This window comes from Polyodon spathula, chromosome 14 (genome assembly GCF_017654505.1).
Source record: "Polyodon spathula isolate WHYD16114869_AA chromosome 14, ASM1765450v1, whole genome shotgun sequence".
NCBI lineage: Eukaryota > Metazoa > Chordata > Actinopteri > Acipenseriformes > Polyodontidae > Polyodon > Polyodon spathula.
The window spans coordinates 28,306,067-28,326,424 of NC_054547.1; the positions used below are offsets into that span (position 1 = coordinate 28,306,067).

The window sequence follows — 20,358 nt, forward strand, 5'->3', positions numbered from 1 at the left end:
TACAAATAAAAACTTTTCTAAAGGAAATGCAAACTGCAGGACTGCAGTCTGTTTACAAAGTTGTACTGCAAGTGTTTTTGATTTGAGGTACGTATACCAACGCTAGACTGTCGGCTGGCAGAAAATGAGTTGCGTTTTATATTAAACAGAGTATAGTGTACCCAAGGGCTGTCCAAACTGTGGCTCATCAGCCATAAATATCCATAAGTTTTTTTTTTTATTGCTTTTATTTTTATTTATTGCATTTATATAGCGCTTTTAATGCAAAAGTATCACAAAGCACTGTATAGTACATAGCAGAAAAAAGAACAAACCACAATACATTTGTATACCATGTCACACATACAACTGCTATAATCAGACCATTTAAATAACAGTATACACATTATACAAAAGCTGCAATTTTAAAGTTACATTAAAACCCACTAAGATAAGAAAGCCATTTTATAAAAGTGTGTTTTTAATCTTGACTTGAACTGTAACGGTCCCAGCTTCCCTGACAAATGAAAGCAGAGCATTCCATAATTTAGGTGCTCTACAAGAAAAAGCCCTCCCTCCTGTGTTGCTTTTGTTGACCCTAGGGTTAACCAGCAGCATTTAAGTCTCTCATATAACCTCATACCTGTAGTTATTTTAACCATTAAAAATGACCTGAATAGAATGAAGAAGGTTGTGCACAAGACAAGTCCTCGGAATTTGAATGAACTGGAACAATTTTGTGTTGAAGAATGGTCAGAAATCACTAAAGAATCATGCCAAAAGCTCATCGACAAATACCCTAATCATTTAAAAGAGGCTATTACTGCTAAATGTGCCTCAAGTAGCTATTCATTTCATTTTCCTTGTCATGGTATGAATACTTTTGAATTACCATTTTTTGAGTTTTGCAAAGAAATTGCTGAAATAATTAACTAGACATCTATTTCTTGTAACTTTTTTTCCTCTAATTATTTGTTTTTTTGAGAAAGTTCTAGAAACTATAAATTTCCACTGGGGTATGTAAACCTTTGACTACAACTGTGTGTGTGTGTGTGTACAGTGCCTATAGAAAGTCTACACCCGCTTGAACTTTTTTCCGATTTTGTTGTGTCAGCGCCTCAGTTTTTCATGCATTTAAATGAAGATTTTTTTCCACTTATCTACACACCATACTGCACATTAAAGGGAAGAAAAGTTTTTATTGAGGAAAAGATTATATATTAAAAATACAAAACTGAAGGATCATAATTGGGTAAGTCTCCATCCCCCCGAGTTAATACTTTTTGGAAGCACCTTTGGCAGCAATTACAGCTGTGAGTCTGTTGGGATAGGTCTCTACTAACTTTGCACACCTAGATTTGGCAATATTTGACCATTCTTCTTTACAAAACTGTTCAAGCTCTGTCAAGTTCCTTGGGGAGCGTTGATGGACAGCAATCTTCAAGTCATGCAACAAATTTTCGATTGGATTTAGGTCAGGGCTCTGACTAGGCCACTCAATGACATTTACCTTTTTTGCTTTGGGTTGTCATGCTGAAAGGTGAACTTCCATCCCAGTTTCAGCTTTCTTGCAGAGGGCAGCAGGTTTTCCTCAAGGACTTTTCTGATCTTTGCTCCATTCATTTTCCCTTCTATCCTGACAAGTGCCCCAGTCCCTGCCGATGAGAAACATCCCCATAACATGATGCTGCCACCACCATGCTTCACAGTAGGGATGGTGTTCTCTGGGTAATGCGTCGTGTTGGCTTTGAACCAAACAGAACGATTTGTATTTAGGCCAAAAAATTCAATTTTAGTTTCATCAGACCACAAATATTTTTGGCATATAGCTACAGAATCTCTTGAGTGTTGTTTTGCATACTTCAAATGGGATTCAAAGTCGGCTTTCTTGAGTAAAATACAGGCCAGATTTTTGGAATATTGTTGTTACATGCACATTTGACCAGTCCTGGCCATAAAAGTCTGTAGCTTTTGCAAAGTTGCCATTGGCCTCTTGGTAGCCTCCCTGATCAGTCTCCTTCTTGCTCGGTCATCCAGTTTACATGGACAGCCTGATCTAGGCAGGGTCTTGGTGGTGCTACACACCTTCCACTTCTTAATAATGGTCTTGACTGTGCTCTAACAGATATTCAAGGCCTTTGATATTTTTATTTTATACCCATCCCATACGCTTATAAGTATATAAGGCAACAAAAGGTGAAAATTTTGAAAGGGGGTATAGACTTTCAATAGGCACTGTGTGTGTATAAAGCTTGGACAGCTCTTCAATAAATACAGGGTTAAATGGGTATTTGAAGGTATTAAATAGAGGCTTGTACCTCAAAAAATGTTAAGGTCCGATGGTGGGTTGCATTCACACACAAACGATTGAATGTGTGTGTCTATATATATAATTACAAGGCACGCTATTTCGAATTGTCTTCTAGAAGGTCAGCAATAGAATGATATGCACAGTATGAGAAATCCAACTGTATCAATCTGTTGTTACACCAGAGCAGCTTTCTGTCAGATTACAAAGCAGATTGCTACTGTGTGATTTGTATCATTGAAATGTAGGTAGTATAAAAAAATAACATGCAATGTTGCTGGTTCTAAAACAGAAAGAATGATGCAAATTTTGAATTAGTTCTATGTTTATGGGGAAAATGCATTTTTATTATTATTATTATTATTATTATTATTATTATTTCTTCAATACATTCTGTAATAAAAATGCATTAAAAAAAAAAATTGTTACTGGCAATGATGAACAGTGTTACATCTAGCCTGGTAATTACGACTTTTGACAGTTTAACAGTAAGTGTACGGAGCTGCGTTGTTTTTCTTTTGCAGTACTGTGTAATATTCAAACACTGCAGTGGTATTTTTAAGTAAAACGGCTGTTTGAACACTAGAGTGCGCTTTTGATCTAATTTTTATAATTGGTTAAATAGATCAAAGCAGGTCAGCTACTGCAGCTATCTTCCTGATGATATGATAGCGCCCACTAAGTAAAGCATAGCCCACAGTTGCATCTGCATTGCTAGAAACAAACACAGGACAGTGTTCATTTATAAATGCATGTGTGCAGTCTATGTCTTTTTAAATTGCTCCAGTTTTCTCCTTGTTTGGTATTTGCCTTGAGAATATACAGTAATCTTTTTGTTTCAGATAATTTTGAATTACAAAAAAGGCAGCAATCTTGAATTCTATTGAAATATTTCCTTAACTCTGTGTTATATTATGTCCAGTGTATTGGTCAACATAGTGTCTTTTTGATCAATTAAAGATGTTTAAGTGATTATAATAATTGTGCTTGAATTCTATTCATTTTATCATCATATAGTGCGTTTCTCTTTAAAGACATTTTATTTCTACTGGATAATTCCAACCTTTTGGGTGACTTCAGGCAGTGTTTTGTAGTGGTTTTAGACATGCAAAATTTGAATTATGCCCTTTATCAGCTGGCACCAGATATTACACTTTTAACAATGTAATACTACTAACAACTGAATTATTGCCAGGAGTGTGAAATGACTACTATAACACCAGCATCACAAGATCACAACCACTTCTGCAAACACAGATATGTCTTCATTAACTAATTTAATTAGTTGTGTTAGCATCTCAGTCACTGTGTGAAAACTAAAGCCTAAGTCAGATATTAAAGAGTACTAAAAGACACACTTTTTTTTGACTGTGAAGTCAATTTTCAAGTCTTTTTTCTCCAAAAAATGCAAGTTACTCAATTCTGTCCAAGTGCTAGACACAGAAATTGAAATAAAACCATAATTTCTAAGGAGGCTAATGAGTTTATAAAAAAAAAAAAAAAAAAAAAAAAAAAGAGATTTGAGAATTGCCCTTTGTTTTTTTTGTTTCATAATATCTCAATTTATTTTTTCTTGGCACTAAGGTTTGTTTTCAAACTGAAAAATGTAACTAAAAATAAACTGTTGGTATGATTTCATTATGGCTTTGTAAATGTGTTTTTTTTATTATTTTGCTGTTAATACTCAAATACGAAATAGTATCTATATATAATTATTGCATACAACCTTACTAATGTTGCCAATAATATACAGTGTGATAAAACAAATGTTCTGGCATTGCATGAAACAAGACACTGTCCTCTACCTCATGTTGTGATTAAAAAAAAAATAAAAAATTTTAAGCAAACGACACAATGTCTCTCTAACCATCTTAACCAATGATATTTAATAGAATATATCATGCTTTCAGCTTATACCTCAATTGTATTTTGTGTTTGTGTTCTCATTTTTCACTCTTGTAAATACCCTGTATAGACAATGAACTTGGATCAAATTCAAGTAAAGTTCTGTAGTCTCAAGCTCATTGTTTGTGGGAGTTTTCTTTCAGTTTCATAAAAGCATTTTTCTATTGCCATATTTTGCTTCTGTTACTGTTAAGAGGCTTTTAGGAATGTAAACCGCCATGACAGAACGTTTCCTGATTTGGATAATGGTCCTGTGGAAGATGGATGGGCCCTCATTATTTCAGGAATTGATACATGCCTGTTCGATCATGTACACATAGGCCAAACTAAAACCATCTAAATTCCAGTTTCAAACAGGATTGCTCCTGTGATTAGCCTTTATTTAAATAAACATTTATAAAAGTAACCAATAACATGCAAGAAGGGTTGGTTTATACCAATGCAAATCATGAGGAAGAACTTGTGCTTCAAACCACTGGCTGTATTATTATTTTACCCATGTGGATTTGGAATGTCAGCCACCAACGAGATTGTCATTTTATGTTATATAACACGTGTATGTGCATGTAATACAATGTGCGTATGGGGAAAATTAGCCATTGTTGTATCTGTTCATGCATCTCCGCAATTCATATAACAGGGACCTGATTGTTCAGTCTACTTTCTTGAGGGTAGTTCTGCAACCCAGCACAAGTTTCTAACCCTGTTTATGAATATCTTGTTTTGAATTTGACTTTTTTTAACATCAACTTGCACCTAGAAAATACACTGGTAGGCTATTCTAAAGCAACACTGGTAAATCTGGGGTTGTACTATTGGCTTCGGAGTTAAGATTCACAATTTCTAGGCAAGAAGAGAAGGTGAGGAAAACATGTATCCATGAAAACACAGGAAATATTTCTGTTTTCCTATTGTGAAATACAAGGCAAGGATGGCTGAATTTCAGATACAATCCTTTTGTTGCATTTGAGAAGGCTATTTGACATTTCTCCAATACCACATTTTAGTCATTAGCCCAAAAGAATTGGCTTCTTGGTCCTGTTCTATACAAGTGGGGTCACATTTGGAAATTAAATATCATAACAACGAACTGAAGTGTTTCTTTTTTTCTAAACAGATCTATGCTATAACAGGACAGTGGTGTAAACATACACACACACACACAAACACAACAATAATGAAGACACAGAACATTTCAGATACATTTAATTCACTATGAAAAATAAAAAATGTTAAAGGCATGGTATGACTAGTATAATTGAAAAAACAAACTTTTTTTTTTTTTTTTTTTTTATAAACATAAAAACTATGTGCATAAATATACATGAAAACGTGTAGAAAGCATAAACTGTGTTTATCTAGTTGCAATAGGAAAAGCATTTGAACCATAACTAGATAAAATGGTGTTTCTGGAAAACATGCTCAAATCCCAGGACAACTATCCCCAGAACCAGGGCTACCCAGAGGGAATCCAGGCCAGTAGTACAATATTAGGCAAATAGTCACTGTCCCGCTTACAAAAATTTTGGATTTATTTTGTGTTTAAATTAAGTATAATCAAGTGTGTAACAGGAGCTCCCTTACTAATAACATAAAATGTTTCTGTTGTTATTTTTATTTATTTTTTTTTTTTACAAATTACTGTAGCAATGAGTTATTTAAAAAAAAAAAAAGAATGCTAAAGGTTTTAAAGGGGCAGGGGTTTAAAGGACTGTTATTATCTTTCAAAGGGTTTTGGAATATAGGTATCTTAGCGAAGTTAAAATCTACATGTTTGTTTTCAACTCGTAAAATGCCGCATTAACAGCCTACATTATGAGGCTGTTTTGGATTTTTTTTTTGGTTACTGATTACATTAACTTTTAGTGACTTGAGTGTAGGGGATGTAAAAACAACATTACACTGTGGGTTGTCTGACTTTGTCAACTGATTATATTAGTATATTTAAAACAATGTTGCTAGTGTGAATGGGGTATAAGGCACATAAACCCACCTTTATGTCGATGTTACATTTCATTTAAACAATCAAAGGTAATTTTAACAAAAAAAGAGGAAGACACCCTGGGAAGAACGTCCAATTCGAATGTCACCTCACTAATTTGCAACCCACATATCAATTAGAACTGAAGATCAGACCACTGTTTCCAGTGTCAAGTCAATTGCCCTTTTACGTGACTAAGCGCATCATTCCCATCCAATTTTCCATTGCCAGCCTCTTGTGAGCAGGATTCTAACCATTGCTGCCTGGGTCTAGTGACCTGATCTCTGGCTATTCTAGTATAGCACTAGGGAATGATAATTAGTGCTATTCTAGCCGATGCTGTGTCTGGTAATGCCTTCTTTATACAATCAGGACTGGGCGAAAAAACCCAGTTGCAGAAACCATCCGGAATTTCACAGTGCTTCAAACCAGAAATGTCCTGGTTCAAGTGCCAGTAGACTGCTCCTATGAGGAAACTATTGAGAAAGCAAAGCCAAGGAACATTCAACTCCAGGTAGGAGACGACATCTATCCTGAACACCATAATGATTGACTGCAAACAAACAAATGGGAACCAGGTACCAATAAAGCACACAGCAATGCAAGTCAATGTCGGCTTCTTGAAGTATCCCTCATCCAAGTCCAGGTTGTAGAAGAAAACCGAGACAGACCCCTCTGTGTAGGACTTGCCCCTGAAGGACTTGAACAAACTCAGAAATCCGGACCGGCAGTAAATAACAACACATGTAATAACTGCCAGGACCACCAAGGAGAGAGAGGTGCACTGGGACTTGAGGAGAAAACTGTCTTCAGAATTGAAATCAGAAACAAAAAACACATACATTACGGCTGAAATCCACACAACAGCAAGGGACGCCGCATACACAGCCTTTCGGGTCAGGCTTAAAGGCTGGGAGAAAGGGAAAGTCCAGTAGTAGTCCAGCCCGGCGATTATAAAAACGGGCCAATGCAGGATGCTATATGAGAGCATGGAGATTTGCAGAAGGAAGTAGATGTGATAGATGGTAATATGGAAACCCAAGATGGCAAAGTCTGTGAACCAGTAAATGATGGAAAAGTTGACAATTTGGATGAGGTCGAGGAATGCCAAAGAAATGCAGAAGTATCCCATGAAGCTCTTGTGCATGTACTGCCAATTCAAACCAATGACAGTCAAGTTCAACAGGGCTTTCACACCCAGTGCCAGCTGTATGCTAGAGATGTTGTCAGTTATCACATCCATTATTCATTCAAGGTGCAGACCTTCCAAATAGTTCTGATGCAGGGGTCAAAAAGATACCGTACGCACCATCAGTTGTTTGATATTCAGCTCTGAAAAGACAAAAATATCAGCCTGAAATTAAAAGTGTATACTTAGGTTGAACAAACAACTTAAAACCCTTTTCTAAACGGACTGCCTTTCACAAGACTGATTAGTTTGTTTATGCAAATGTTATCCAGGGTTCAAGGCTATTCAAGGCTATCTGTTTAACATACTACAGAACTGATGCAGGTTATGAACAGCTTGCCAGTTGTCCAGTCAGCTGACAGCATTCAAAACAGAAGCACACAAACTGCTTTTACGTCTGCCCCACAGTATTAACCTGGAATTCACCTCTGAGCGGGAGCTTGTATGTAAATTATATCAACAGATCTAAGAAGCTGGTGAATAACAAAGTCATGCTTTCAGCAAATTTTAGTACACTTGTTATTTGTTAGAAATGCATATGTGGGCTTGGTTAACATGCAGTTTTGAAATGCTCTACTGCCATGAGACTACGACTTAACACACTCATACAACCCACAATCCTTAACTACATGTACAAAACAGCGTGTTTTTAAATATAAACCAAGCCGTGGAGTACTGTAGTTTTTCCTAGTCAAGAGTACAAAATGAGATACTTTCCAACACAAACATATATGAACATTTAATTTACAGCGATTCAAGCCAGTATTAAATAGGGAGATAGGACATCACCATGTGTATTCTCAATTGAATTACATTCATTTATTTGAATAATTACATTTGTATTACATTTGTGTTACATGTATGCATTACCTCTAAATGGAATCACAAGGACCTTTGCAAATTTTGTCCCTTGTGAATAACGACATACTGCTCTTATCATATGAACAAATGCTGATGGAAAAAGTTCAATGTACAATTGGTATTAAATGAAAGAAAAAAGCAATTATACAACATAAAGTGTGCTAAGGAAACAATTACCAGCATTTAAAATATGAATCTAATATGCAGTGCATTATAGAATATAACCCTACACTGAACTGGCACTGCTACTAGATGACAAATGACCCTTTATAGTTGATGTAGCCCAACAAACCGGATCAACACACTTAACATTTCGATCTTGGATGTAGCTTAGATCAACGTTTCAGGGCAAGGTTTCTGATGGGTCACCAAACAGTCTAAAAAATATGACATTTCGTGCACACTGTTAAGATTTAGTTTCACTTTGAAAATTAAAACTGGTATTCAGTATGTTGCAACATAATTTTAAATTGATATTGTAACGTGGAGGTAAAGGAAGCAATCCAGGCAAGTATTCTGGTCTCAAATGCACAGTTTATTTTTTGAAAAATAAATGCAACAGTGGCAGCTCATCAGCCAAGGCAAGTGGGGCACAGCCTCACCAATAAATTCCCAAAGTCTAAAAAACATGATTTAATTGAGAAATATAAATAAAGTTAAGCATATTAAATACATTTAAGTCCGCAGAAGCGCTAGTGACATTATTTAAGAGTCTCAACTCGCTTTCACCAATAGGGAAAGCGCAATACCAGAAAGCTGGAAATATGTAGTGCTGCCGCATTGCCGCGTGACGCACAAACCTCGAGTGCCTCATAAAGCTGCTTGTTATCATGGCAACTCACTACGCTGGGCAGTCCCTTGCTGAAGGCATTGTTATAGTAACTACAGCTTGATGAGGCACTTACTGAATTTGAAGCAGTTAGAATTTGTGCGGTTTTAATCTGTTCAATAATGGCTTTAGTTGAATCTAATATTATATGCGACCTGAGGAAAATAAGTTTTACAGTAAGACCCCAAGAAGACAGATGTTAAATTGTTAAAGATGGCGCAACAGCACGAGCACTGGAGATTTTGAAGAAAGACGGTAAACAAGCGTGGCAAGGAGTTCATAATATGACAGGCAGTGCTGTGAACAAACTATTGTTGGCCATGTTTTCTTCTTTCAACTAAATAAGACATCTCTTTGATGGAGTAAAACTGTCAATTTCTTGCCACGACATGGCAAGCTGCCTTGTTCGTTTTGAATTAATGATTTTGTGATATTGTACTTGTGTGTTTATAGTGAATGTTCCACACTGGCGTCACATAATGACTTGTAGAAGTAAATACTACGTGATTTTAAGGTTCTGATTTGTCAATTGATTATAAAAGCTTGCATCTGCAATTCTGTGAATTGTGTGTTGTTTACAGTGCTAATGTATATTTACCACAGCAACTGCAGTCTATTATTTGAGTGCATTAAAATGCTCTCAGCTGAGGCATATGCAATCAGCTGAACAAAGTAAATTTACTTTTAGTGTGTTAGCCATTGAGTGGGGGGTGGTAATATTTTGTGATTTGTGCCTCACCTGTCAAAAAAGTCACGAGTCGCCAATAAAATGCAATAAACAATAACGAACACAGTATAAATAAAAGGGTTTAATAAACAGGCAACACACACAAAGCTAACAGTCTCTGCGTGTCTGACCCAGCTCACACAGCTCCAAAACCCACACTTTTCACCTAGCCCCTCACTCTGCCAGGCTTACATTTCACAGGCACGCATTCCCATCCCACCACCCATTATCTCAATGCAGCCACATAGTCCATCAATGTCCATAGGGCTCTCCTGCAAATTCATGTCTACAATCGGCTGCAGTCCTGTTGTCTGCACGAAGGAGACCCTTCACTCAGAAACGTGGGCTAGCTGATGTGTGAGAGAATGTTCGGAGAAGTGTCCCTGTCCCACCCCAGGTTTGTCTGCCTCATCTTTACAGTATGCTACTTTAAAACAGTTTTTTAAATTTTTTTTTTACTTATAATTAATTTGCTAAAAGCAAATATTTAAAACGACCTGTAAAACTATCACAGCCTGAATGTTTATAGTGCAGTTACAAATAAATTAAACATTGCTTTTTAATTGGTTACAAGTATTTAAGTTAAAATACAGAATAATGAATAATTTTGGGTCGTGGGTTATTATTCTTGTGCTCATTTGGGTCGCCAATCAAAAAGTGTAGATCAGTAGAGAGTCAATTATCCTAACTAACTGGGACCGATACTTGTTTGCATAATCGATTTGTATGGATAATCGAAGAGATATTAATAACAATTACTGTACCTTTAATAACGTATAAAATAAAGTTAATATACACAACAGTTTGCAGAGTCAAGTCACACACATTCCTGCACAATTGTATGATTCAGTCAGTCGTCCTTGTGATGCAATGAAGAGAACATTAGGAACTTATAAGACAAACTACAGTACTGAAGATTAATAGGGCTGTGACAGGGCAAGGAGTCCTGTACATTATTGTTTATTTATTTTTAGAATGGGGTTTCCCCTCCGCCCCTGTGCAATTTATTGTTTTGTATTTGTGGGTTTTAGGATTTATGTGTGCGTGTATATATATCACATTTCAATTTGGCGCCGCTGCATTTCTTTTAAATTAATCAAAATGACGGTGGCCCTTAAACGAGGGCGGCCTTTATTAATAATACTATGCTTTACAAACGCTGCAATATTTTGTTACATGATTTAAGGCATTTTAGAAGCAGCACGTGAGATGCTCCGATCTGCAGCACTATACTCCTGTGTTTTTGGGGCTTGAATGCAGTACATTTACTGAAAGTTAACGAGACCCTATTAGGTGGGAGTTGGAAGGTCAGAGGAGTACTGTACCAGCGAATCAGGAGTGCGTATTGTGTTGTTAAGGGGCGGGGCAATGCTGGTGTGGCAGTTAAATCAGAGTGTGTGACGCAGATGTTTTTCTGCACCAAAACTACCTCAGAATATCAGCTTGATTTCTGTAAATTCAACATTAAACTTGATTTCTCATTCAACATTAAGATATTTCGAGACATCCAGCCCTTAATGTCAGTAAGACAAGTTACTATATTGGTCCCAAAAGACTACTGGAAAAATAAAACATCTATTCAGAATGTTGTGTAAAATTAAATTGCCCAGAACTGCCAGAGGATACAATGTTCAAAAAAATATTGAAAAACAATTGTAATTTGTACAGTTCTGAAATTGGTGATGAATAAAAAATAACAGCGTTTGTGTGATTCCGAATCTTATTCGATGCAGAGCTTAAAAAAAAGCAGGGGGATGAGGTGATATACTATACTATATATGACCTCATAACACTATGTAACACAATTTTTGTTCCTGGGTAGTAAGTGTTATTTCCTAATTGCTTATGCCTCAAAAGTATAGAAAATGGCTGACCAGGACAGTGATATTTTGAAATGTACCTATTTCCAATGAGAAAATAGGAGAATTTGTGTCTTTTTGTTCACATAAAGTCAGAAAAAAACAACATATGAATCCAAATTAACATGTATTTATACTAAGGTAATGCAAAAATGACTACAAAAGATTTAGAAGTGAGCAGTTTTTCGAGATTTACAATTTACTGTAAATGACTTTCACGAATCAGCCCCCAAATGTAGTCTCCCATCATGTTCTCGTTATACTGTCCTTGGTAGCGGCGTTCAAAGTCCAGTATATCCTGGTGGAAGCGCTCGCCTTGCTCCTCCGAGTACGCTCCCATGTTCTCCTTGAATTTATCAAGATGAGCATCAAGGATATGGACTTTGAGGGACATCCTACAGCCCATTGTGCCGTAGTTCTTCACCAGAGTCTCAACCAGCTCCACATAGTTTTCGGCCTTGTGATTGCCCAGGAAGCCCCGAACCACTGCGACAAAGCTGTTCCAAGCCGCTTTCTCCTTACTAGTGAGCTTCTTGGGGAATTCATTGCACTCCAGGATCTTCTTTATCTGTGGTCCGACGAAGACACCGGCTTTGACCTTTGCCTCAGACAGCTTAGGGAAGAAGTCTTGAAGGTACTTGAATGCTGCCGACCCCTTATCTAGAGCTCTGACAAATTGTTTCATAAGGTCCGATTTGATGTGCAGTGGTGGCATCAGCACCTTCCGGGGGTCCACCAGTGGGTCCCACTTGACGTTGTTCCTCCCCACAGAGAACTCGGTCTGCTGTGGCCAGTCCCGCCTGTGGTAGTGCGCCTTGGTGTCCCTGCTGTCCCAAAGGCAAAGATAGCAGGGAAACTTGGTAAAACCGCCTTGGAGACCCATAAGGAATGCCACCATTGCAGCCTCTTGATGCCATCTCAGAAAAATGCAGATATGTATCCACTTAAGCAGCTGGAACTAAACTGAACTGGTGGGCTTAAGGCCCCTGTATTTATACTACTATTTATATTACTGGAAAGTTCTAGAAGTTACTCCAAGTTTACTCAGCACTGAATCTATCTGGAATGTTCTAGAAAATAGGTAAATTTCAAAATATCACTGTCCTGGTCACAAAAGCAAAGTTTGTGGGGAATAATAGCCATTTTATATACTTTTGAGGCATAAGCAATTAGGAAATAACACTTACTACCCAGGAACCAAAAGATAAATAAAAAATTGTTACACGGTGTAATCAAAAGGAACAGGAAGAATGCACGATAAAAATAACTACACCACCAAAGGCAGCATTCACCCGCAAGATGCTTTCAAAACAACACAAATTTGGCTGTAAAACTGCCAATCTGGCAGCACTGACTGATGGAGTTGCCTATAAAAGTCGCATGCATTACCTATTAAATGTTATCTAAAACTGGAATTGTATCATTGTTGTTTAAGAAATCTATATTTTGCTGGAGTTCCGGTACTTTTGGATTTTGGACCACACCACTGGTTCTTAGCTGCTCAATAACACAGATATACGCGATCTCCAGCTCTTACTGACAATACAGAAGAAAAATCAAGAACGAGGCGACTGTTAATTTGCTTAACATCAGCAATTTAAAGGCCGGCTTGCTAACGTGTCTATGAAAAAATTAAATACAAATGCAGTTGTCGACAGCGTTGTTAAAAACTGTTCCCTTACCTTAATTTAAGTATTTTAGTATTTTTCTCTGTTAGTCGCCATCACACAGCAACATGACTGTTAAGTAGGCTGCATGAAAACAGAAACTTGAGTACTTTTTTCCTTTTTTTCTCTGCCATGTTGAGCTGAGTAGCTGCAGACAGTGGTAATCGAATTTCAAATCTTGTAGTTTTAATTTTAGAGGCAGGGTTTAGTTGCCTAGTTACTAAGTGCAGCAGAGTAGCACACCTAACGAAACACGGGAAAACTCACCAGTTTCCTTAATACAATTCTGAAATATGGGCTCGGGGAGCTGAATTTACCATACAGGACTCCCAGGATTGCAACCACTAAATACTCCACGCATAGTTCATCACGTGATTACAGGTGCATTTGGTTGATTAGACAGTGCGGTTGATCAAAGATCAGATAATTGCCTCTCTACTGGGTCTATTGTATAACTAAATAACGTCACACTTTGTTTGCGTGCTTAGGAGTTCAAATGTCTCAGGCTGCAGACAGAGGGCGATATTAGACAACGCAGTCAACTGCTAAAAACACTGCACTGAAATAGTACCTCTGTAATTAGCTTGCTGGGGGTTACATCACAACAATACAATATGTACATTTGAATGGCTGTTCAAATGACTTGAATGGTTGTGTAAATGCTAGGTTTTAAAAACAATAAGAAAGGGTTTAGGCAATGACAAGTTTACTAGTTTACTTTTAAATTTCAAAGCTGTATCAAGATTAAAGCTGCAGTACTTAACAATACAATTTCCTTTGTTGACAGTTTTGCTTTGCTTCCCTTTAAAACATGGCACTGCAGTTAAGCTGGCTGTCCAGCTCACAGTGACAAAGGTACTAGAGTGCTTCAATAAGGAAGGAAACCTGCATACAGTTAAAACTAGCTTAGGTAATGTAAACAAGCAAGTACCCCAACACTATTGAATGTAAATATTTCACAATTATATACAAAAAAGGGTTACACTTTAAACCCCGACTGACAACTTTGGCCCACTGAACTAAAATAATAAGCCATTCATGATTTTACCCACTTAAGGCTGTTAAATTGTTATTTGGTAAAGGTTGCTGGCAAAACACAACGAAATGATTTATAAAGCACACAAATACTCCGATTTTTTGGCAGAATTTTAGTCAGTTTATTTTCCATTTTAGTAACCCAAACTGTAAACATTTCTACATAGTGTTTTTCAATGTGTGTTGTAAATAGTTTAGTGAGTGACTTAGGATGGTCAAACAATAGGTTACTTACCGTAACCCTGGTTCCCTGAAAGAGAAGACGACCACCAAAACATTACGTATGGGATATGCCTGCCTGTTTGTTGTTGAAATCTAAAACTACGTTCCCTTTCAATTCGAAGACGACCACCAAACCATTACGTATGGGGTATTTTCTGAGCACTCTATACCAGAGCTGCCAATAGGCCCCCTCCGGGGATGACACCCTTGGTCCCGCCTACCGAGGGATTAAAACCGTCATTCCACAGAAGCCATTTCTCTTTTTGCATCGAACCCGTGAGGTCAACCGATGCGAACTCACAGTTGATGGTCGTCTTCTCTTTCAGGAAACCAGGGTAATGGTAAGTAACTTAACGTTCCCTTTCAATTTGAAGACGACCACGAAAACATTACATATGGGAAATGTATTCCAGAGCTGTTGCAAGGGAGAACGGCAGCATTTGAGGGACACGTCAGAACTGCTTCAACTCTATAGTGTATAGGCTCAAATGGGGCCTTTGTGAGAGCCTCCACTACAACATCAAGACTCGTCCTGCCGGAGGGCGTAACCACAGAGTGCCTTTGAGAAACCGGGTAGCCAAAAAAATACACATCCGGAAATATTGCATCTACAGGGGCATGGCATGCAGAGATAGCCGCTCAATACACCATCAATGTTGCAGGTGACCTACCAGCATCAAGCAGTTCTTGTAGAAACTGTGTCGTGACTTCTAGTCAGACACCAGTTCTGAAAACACTTCCACTTACAGGTGTACAGCGACTTAGTGGAGTCTGCCCTAGCGGTCTGCAGAGTACCCACAACTGTGGCTGATAGCCCTAGGGCTGTTCAGCAGTCCTGGTCAGGGGCCAGACCCATAATTGGAACCTGCCAGGTTCAGGATGGCAGAGAGTGCGTCTCGCCTGACTGAGGAGATCCAGGCATCGGGTCGAGACCAGATTCTCCTGGGCCACCGAGGGACCTCTCTCTAACCGGACCTTCTCCGAGAAGGCTGGGAGCAACGGTACTGGCGGGAACGTGTAAAGGAGCGTCCTGGGCCACTCATGCTGAGTGGACCGCCTAAGTGGTGGAGGGAATACGTTTTCCGTGCAACACCGGAAGAAAGTGCTTGAGAGCCAGGAAAACAGCCTGCAACTCCAGCATATTTATGTGCAGGGCTATCCAACGGCCTGACCAGGTGCTGCGGACTCCAATTCCTACCGAGACCACCCCCTAACTGATGTTGGAGGCGTCCGTCATCACCACTTGGCGAGATAACACCACTCACTTCCTCACAACCTTGCGCAGTTAAGAGAGCATCCTCCACCATCGCAGGGTCGCGGAGCATGAGACACTGTCAGCCGCAAGCCTTCAGGTCCCCTGCTGAGGCTGCTAAGGTTGGGACGGAGCACTCCAAGGCAGCTGCCTAGGGCGATAGCCCTGGAATTGACTCCTTGAACGCTGTTGCACCACACCCTGTGTTCCTTGTGCTCTGCAGACGAGCTTGGTTGCCCATCAAAGCTGTGGCCTGTAGGCGATTCCTCAGGTCACCTGGCGGGGGCCATGGGCACCGGGACCGTCCTTGTGATGGCACGCGCCTGGGGGACCTGCCAATGACTCGACCTACCCCTTGCTAGAGCACGGGGAGGGAGAAGTGCTGCCACCTGTCCAGGTGCTTCGCGCTCTGGAAGGGAGTGCTACAAAATATCCTCCACAGCCAGCCCGAAGGTATGTCCCGGGGCTATCAACGCATCCAGCAACGCTGCCCTATCCGCGTCAGGCACTCTTACCTGCGACAGGCACAGCTGTCTGCGAGCCACCACCAGGCTTGTCAGGCTCTGGCCTGGGGCTTGTCTTGAAGACTGCAGCGCTGGAACTGAAGCTCAGTGGCCACCAGCTCTGGAAGCGGGTTCCCTATGAGCATGCCATCCAAGTACCGACAGAAAGATAGAAAGAAAAAAGGCTAAATCAGGAGTCACTAAATCCATGAAAGTGACAAGCCAGCTTTCAGACTGAAAGGCATGGGAACTGGAGTAGACTGAAACAAAAAACACTCAGATGCCAACACAGAGGTGCTTGCCTTACCGTCTTGAGAGTCAAAAAGAGAAATGGCTTCTGTAACATGACGATTTTAATCCCTCAGTAGGCGGGACCGAGGGCGTCATCCCCGGAGGGGGCCTATTGGCAGCTCTGGTATAGAGAGCTAAGAAAATATCCCATACGTCATGTTTTGGTGGTCGTCTTCGAATTGAAAGGGAACGTAGTTTTAGATTTCAACAACAAACAAAAAAATAGATTATTATTAACAGTAACTTATACGTTAGGCGCAATACCACCCTTTCACTCCAATGGAATTATACTTAGTGCACAACACAAATATACTAAAGCCATCACTGAATACACTTTCTAATGGTTTTGCTTTTAGACTTAAACATTACTCGTGTGTACAAAAATCGCCCAAGGTTGCGTTAAACTAGCAGGAATAGTTGGTTCAGGACGTTAGGTTATCACAACGTTATTTTTATTTTTAAAATATATTAATCTCGTAAGTAAATCATTATTTTGTCTAAAGATACCACTTAGTTCAGATGCAATTTTGTTTTAAAACAGTAACGGGAGTGTTAGAGAATGAAACCTGAAGTTTAAACAGTAAAATGACCATGATCGCAGCCGGTAAACTTAACAGCTAACCCGATGCAACCTCATAGATGCGTCAAAACTGGTGTCTAGGAAGTGGTTTCTAAAAATTACAAAAAATACAAAACAAAAAAAAAAAAGCTTCGAGACGTTTTCCCTATAACATTCAACGACTATTCCTCTATTTTGTTGCAACTGCAGACACCCTGTAAAATTATTAGATGAACTACGATTGTATTACAACGGTACATATTACAGTAGGGTTAAAACAAACACACCAACATAAACGCGGTTATGAAAAAAAAAAATCATTATTTACCTTCAGTCAAATAAGGCGTTCACAAACAAGTTACTGTGGTTTTCTATTTTGCATCCAGGAAACATAAGTAAATTCCTCAGTCTGCCCCTACACCTCCAAACTCGATGACAATAAAGTGACTGAAATTCGACATACCAAATTATCTTCGACATTCAAACAAAGGGGTGGGGCGATTTCCAGGAAATTGGGGCCAAAATAAGATTAAGAACACACCTTTCTTGCAGTTTGTCAAAAAAACACTTTGTAATGTTAGAATACTTAGTTATTCTAAGCATAAATTGAGAAATGCAAAATACAGTTAAATATAACAGTAACATTAAGATGTTTTGCACAACCTCAGGATTGATATCTCAGACTGCAAGAAATAATTATTTCTGGAACAAATGAAATACCAGTTCTACATTCAGATTTCCGAAATTGAAACAATTTGATACGGAAGTTTACAAAACTTAGCAGTAATGTCGTTGCTATGTCGACTTTTAAAAGTATTTTTGCATGTTTAATTTGAACAAATATAAGATAATTTATATACCATCTCTGGTTTTAAAGAAAGGTACTAACAACATTATTTTTATTAGCTGATTAACACAAACCTGCTCAGTGCGCCATGCGCTTTCATTTATTTTATATTCAATATGAATCGACAATTAAGTGTAATAGGTGAATTTTGTAATAACCATTAAATATCCTATATTCATCTGCATCCAGTAACTCTTTATCATTGACACTGACATTGCGTTGCATTTGTACACATTCTTATATCCAAAAGAGAGCAGTCTCAAATGCAAAGTGGTTATTATGATATTGATTAATCTATGTGGGCAACAATCGAGTGCTTCTTTGTGTGAAAGCATCTAGATAGTATCACAGATGACCAACATCTGCCAAATAATAATAATAATAATAATAATACAAATAATAATAATAATAATAATAATAATAATAATAATAATAATAGTAATAATAATAATAATAAACAACCTAAATGAGCCACAGCGGCACACTAACAGGAAATGAATATCCTTTACTACACTGTTCTAAGTATTTATAAGATCTATTAACAATTCCATTCCTTACCTTTCAGAGGCATTATAAATATTATCACTTGTCCACCTTTCTGTTGAAGAACCTTTGGCCTTTTGTTTATATTTCATCCATTGAATTAGAATATGCAGACTTTTCACAGACAGTGCTATAGATAAAAATGTTGCTGCTAATTCCTGGTAACTAATCACTTAATGTGTTGTAGTTTAATCTTGTTTCAGCGGTCTAGGCGTCATCAAACCATGTGACCAACAGCAAACGGATGCAGCCCTTTATATATTGCAGTGCCTTTGGAGTATTTGCATATCCGAACTCCTGAATGTGAATCATGGGTAATATTAGTGTTAGTAAAGGTTAGGACGTGTCTTTTAAAGCATTTGTTAGCACTCATTTAACAGCAGGCATTGTATAACCAACTAGGTATAACCAGTTTAGGGTTACAGTACAGCTAATATAAGATTGCCTCTTAAAGGTAGTGGAGTCCTCCAAATGAAACCCCATTCCCCGCCCACATCTTCATTTGAATACAGAAACTGGGTGAACCAGTTGTGCAAATTGAACTCTGCTAGTGCTAAACATTGCCTTGGGTGCCACACCCATGCATTAGCCTATGCTTCCACTTCTTGCACTTACAGTAAAGCTAACACTGAGCTCAGAACCCTTCATCAAAGCCAATTGTTTCTACTGTAGACCCTGCAGAGTTTATACCAAGATAGACATATATGTTCAGAGCCCCTTTAAACCTCTATAAAGACAACGTAGCACTGTGAAAAACCCTTCATTAACACTTTGACAAGTGATGTAACATTCATGGCATAGAACTAGAGATGGGGCACAGTAGCACTTTCCACCTGAACACGGGGGACTTCTTTATAATAACAGCACATGCATAGTCTATAACATTTGATACAGCAGCAAATTTCACATCTGATGACATTGTGCAACATGAACTTTCAGCAATGGGGGTGGGGTGACTTTCTAATTCTACCTTTGACCTCACAGTGTTGATCCATCAGCCTTATTCCCATTTTTTTTTTTTTTTTTTTTTTTTTTTACTTTGGCAGGAATTTTCGTATGTGCTCAGGTCCCAAGATTTTTTTTTTTTCCTTTAAAGAGAATGTCAGGAAAAGTTTGGTTTCCTGGGCTCGCGCCTTTGTTTATTCCAAATGTTTGTCATCAAAACCAGCTTTTATTTGCTTTCCAGTTTGTTTAAATTCCCTAAACGTGGGATTGTATTGTGAAACCAAACGAGAAAGAGCTTTTGAAATTGAAGAGAAAAACACTGATTGAAACCGGGAAAAAGTGAGGCAGTTGTTTGTGACGGCAGACTGCATTGAAGGCTTACGATATAAGAGAGGATCAATATTGTCAATGTATTGTTTTTTTACGTGTGCAAACGGCTTGTAGGACGATCTTTTTTCTAGCAACACCAGTAAAATGTAAAAATCTGGTTTCTTGTAATACAATGTTCTACACTATGGAACAAATGTTACTCTTACCTGTGTTTCTGTAAATATTAGCTGTTATCCTTGGTTTCTAGCAGCATGAAGTGTACTACCCAAATACGACACCAATTTAAACTTTCTAAAAATGTCAATTAAGTTGATAACATATCATAAACAATTAAAGCACATTCTTGTTTTCTCCCGGGTTAACATTTGAAACTTTTCTTTGTGGAAGTTGAAGTAGAGCTCAATCTCCAACCCATTACACTAGGATATCTATTGAAATGTTTAGTCTGCATTTTGTACTACTGCGATTAGGGTATTTTTTTATTATTATTATTTATCTGCAGCAAGTCAATTAAAATTAATAACTG

General features: G+C 38.2%; 1 protein-coding gene across 2 annotated transcripts; it reads right to left on the reverse strand.

Annotated features, from left to right (window-relative positions):
- Nucleotides 1–3,935: 3,935 nt before the first annotated feature.
- LOC121326383 (probable G-protein coupled receptor 160) lies at nt 3,936–18,767 on the reverse strand. 2 transcript variants are annotated; one of them, XM_041269638.1, is made up of 2 exons: nt 18,573–18,767; nt 3,936–7,505 (listed from the first exon to the last, which is right to left on the reverse strand). In XM_041269638.1, exon 2 carries the CDS (start codon nt 7,414–7,416, stop codon nt 6,478–6,480), a length of 939 nt encoding a protein of 312 aa, XP_041125572.1. In that variant the 5' UTR covers nt 7,417–7,505; nt 18,573–18,767; the 3' UTR covers nt 3,936–6,477. The 2 variants fall into 2 exon arrangements, with proteins under 2 accessions (XP_041125572.1, XP_041125573.1); XM_041269639.1 differs by lacking the exon at nt 18,573–18,767 and adding an exon at nt 17,496–17,638.
- Nucleotides 18,768–20,358: the final 1,591 nt, after the last annotated feature.

Excerpts from the sequence above, each read along its gene's own strand:
- LOC121326383 (XM_041269638.1), bottom strand. The coding sequence starts at position 7,416 with ATGGATGTGATAACTGACAACATCTCTAGCATACAGCTGGCACTGGGT.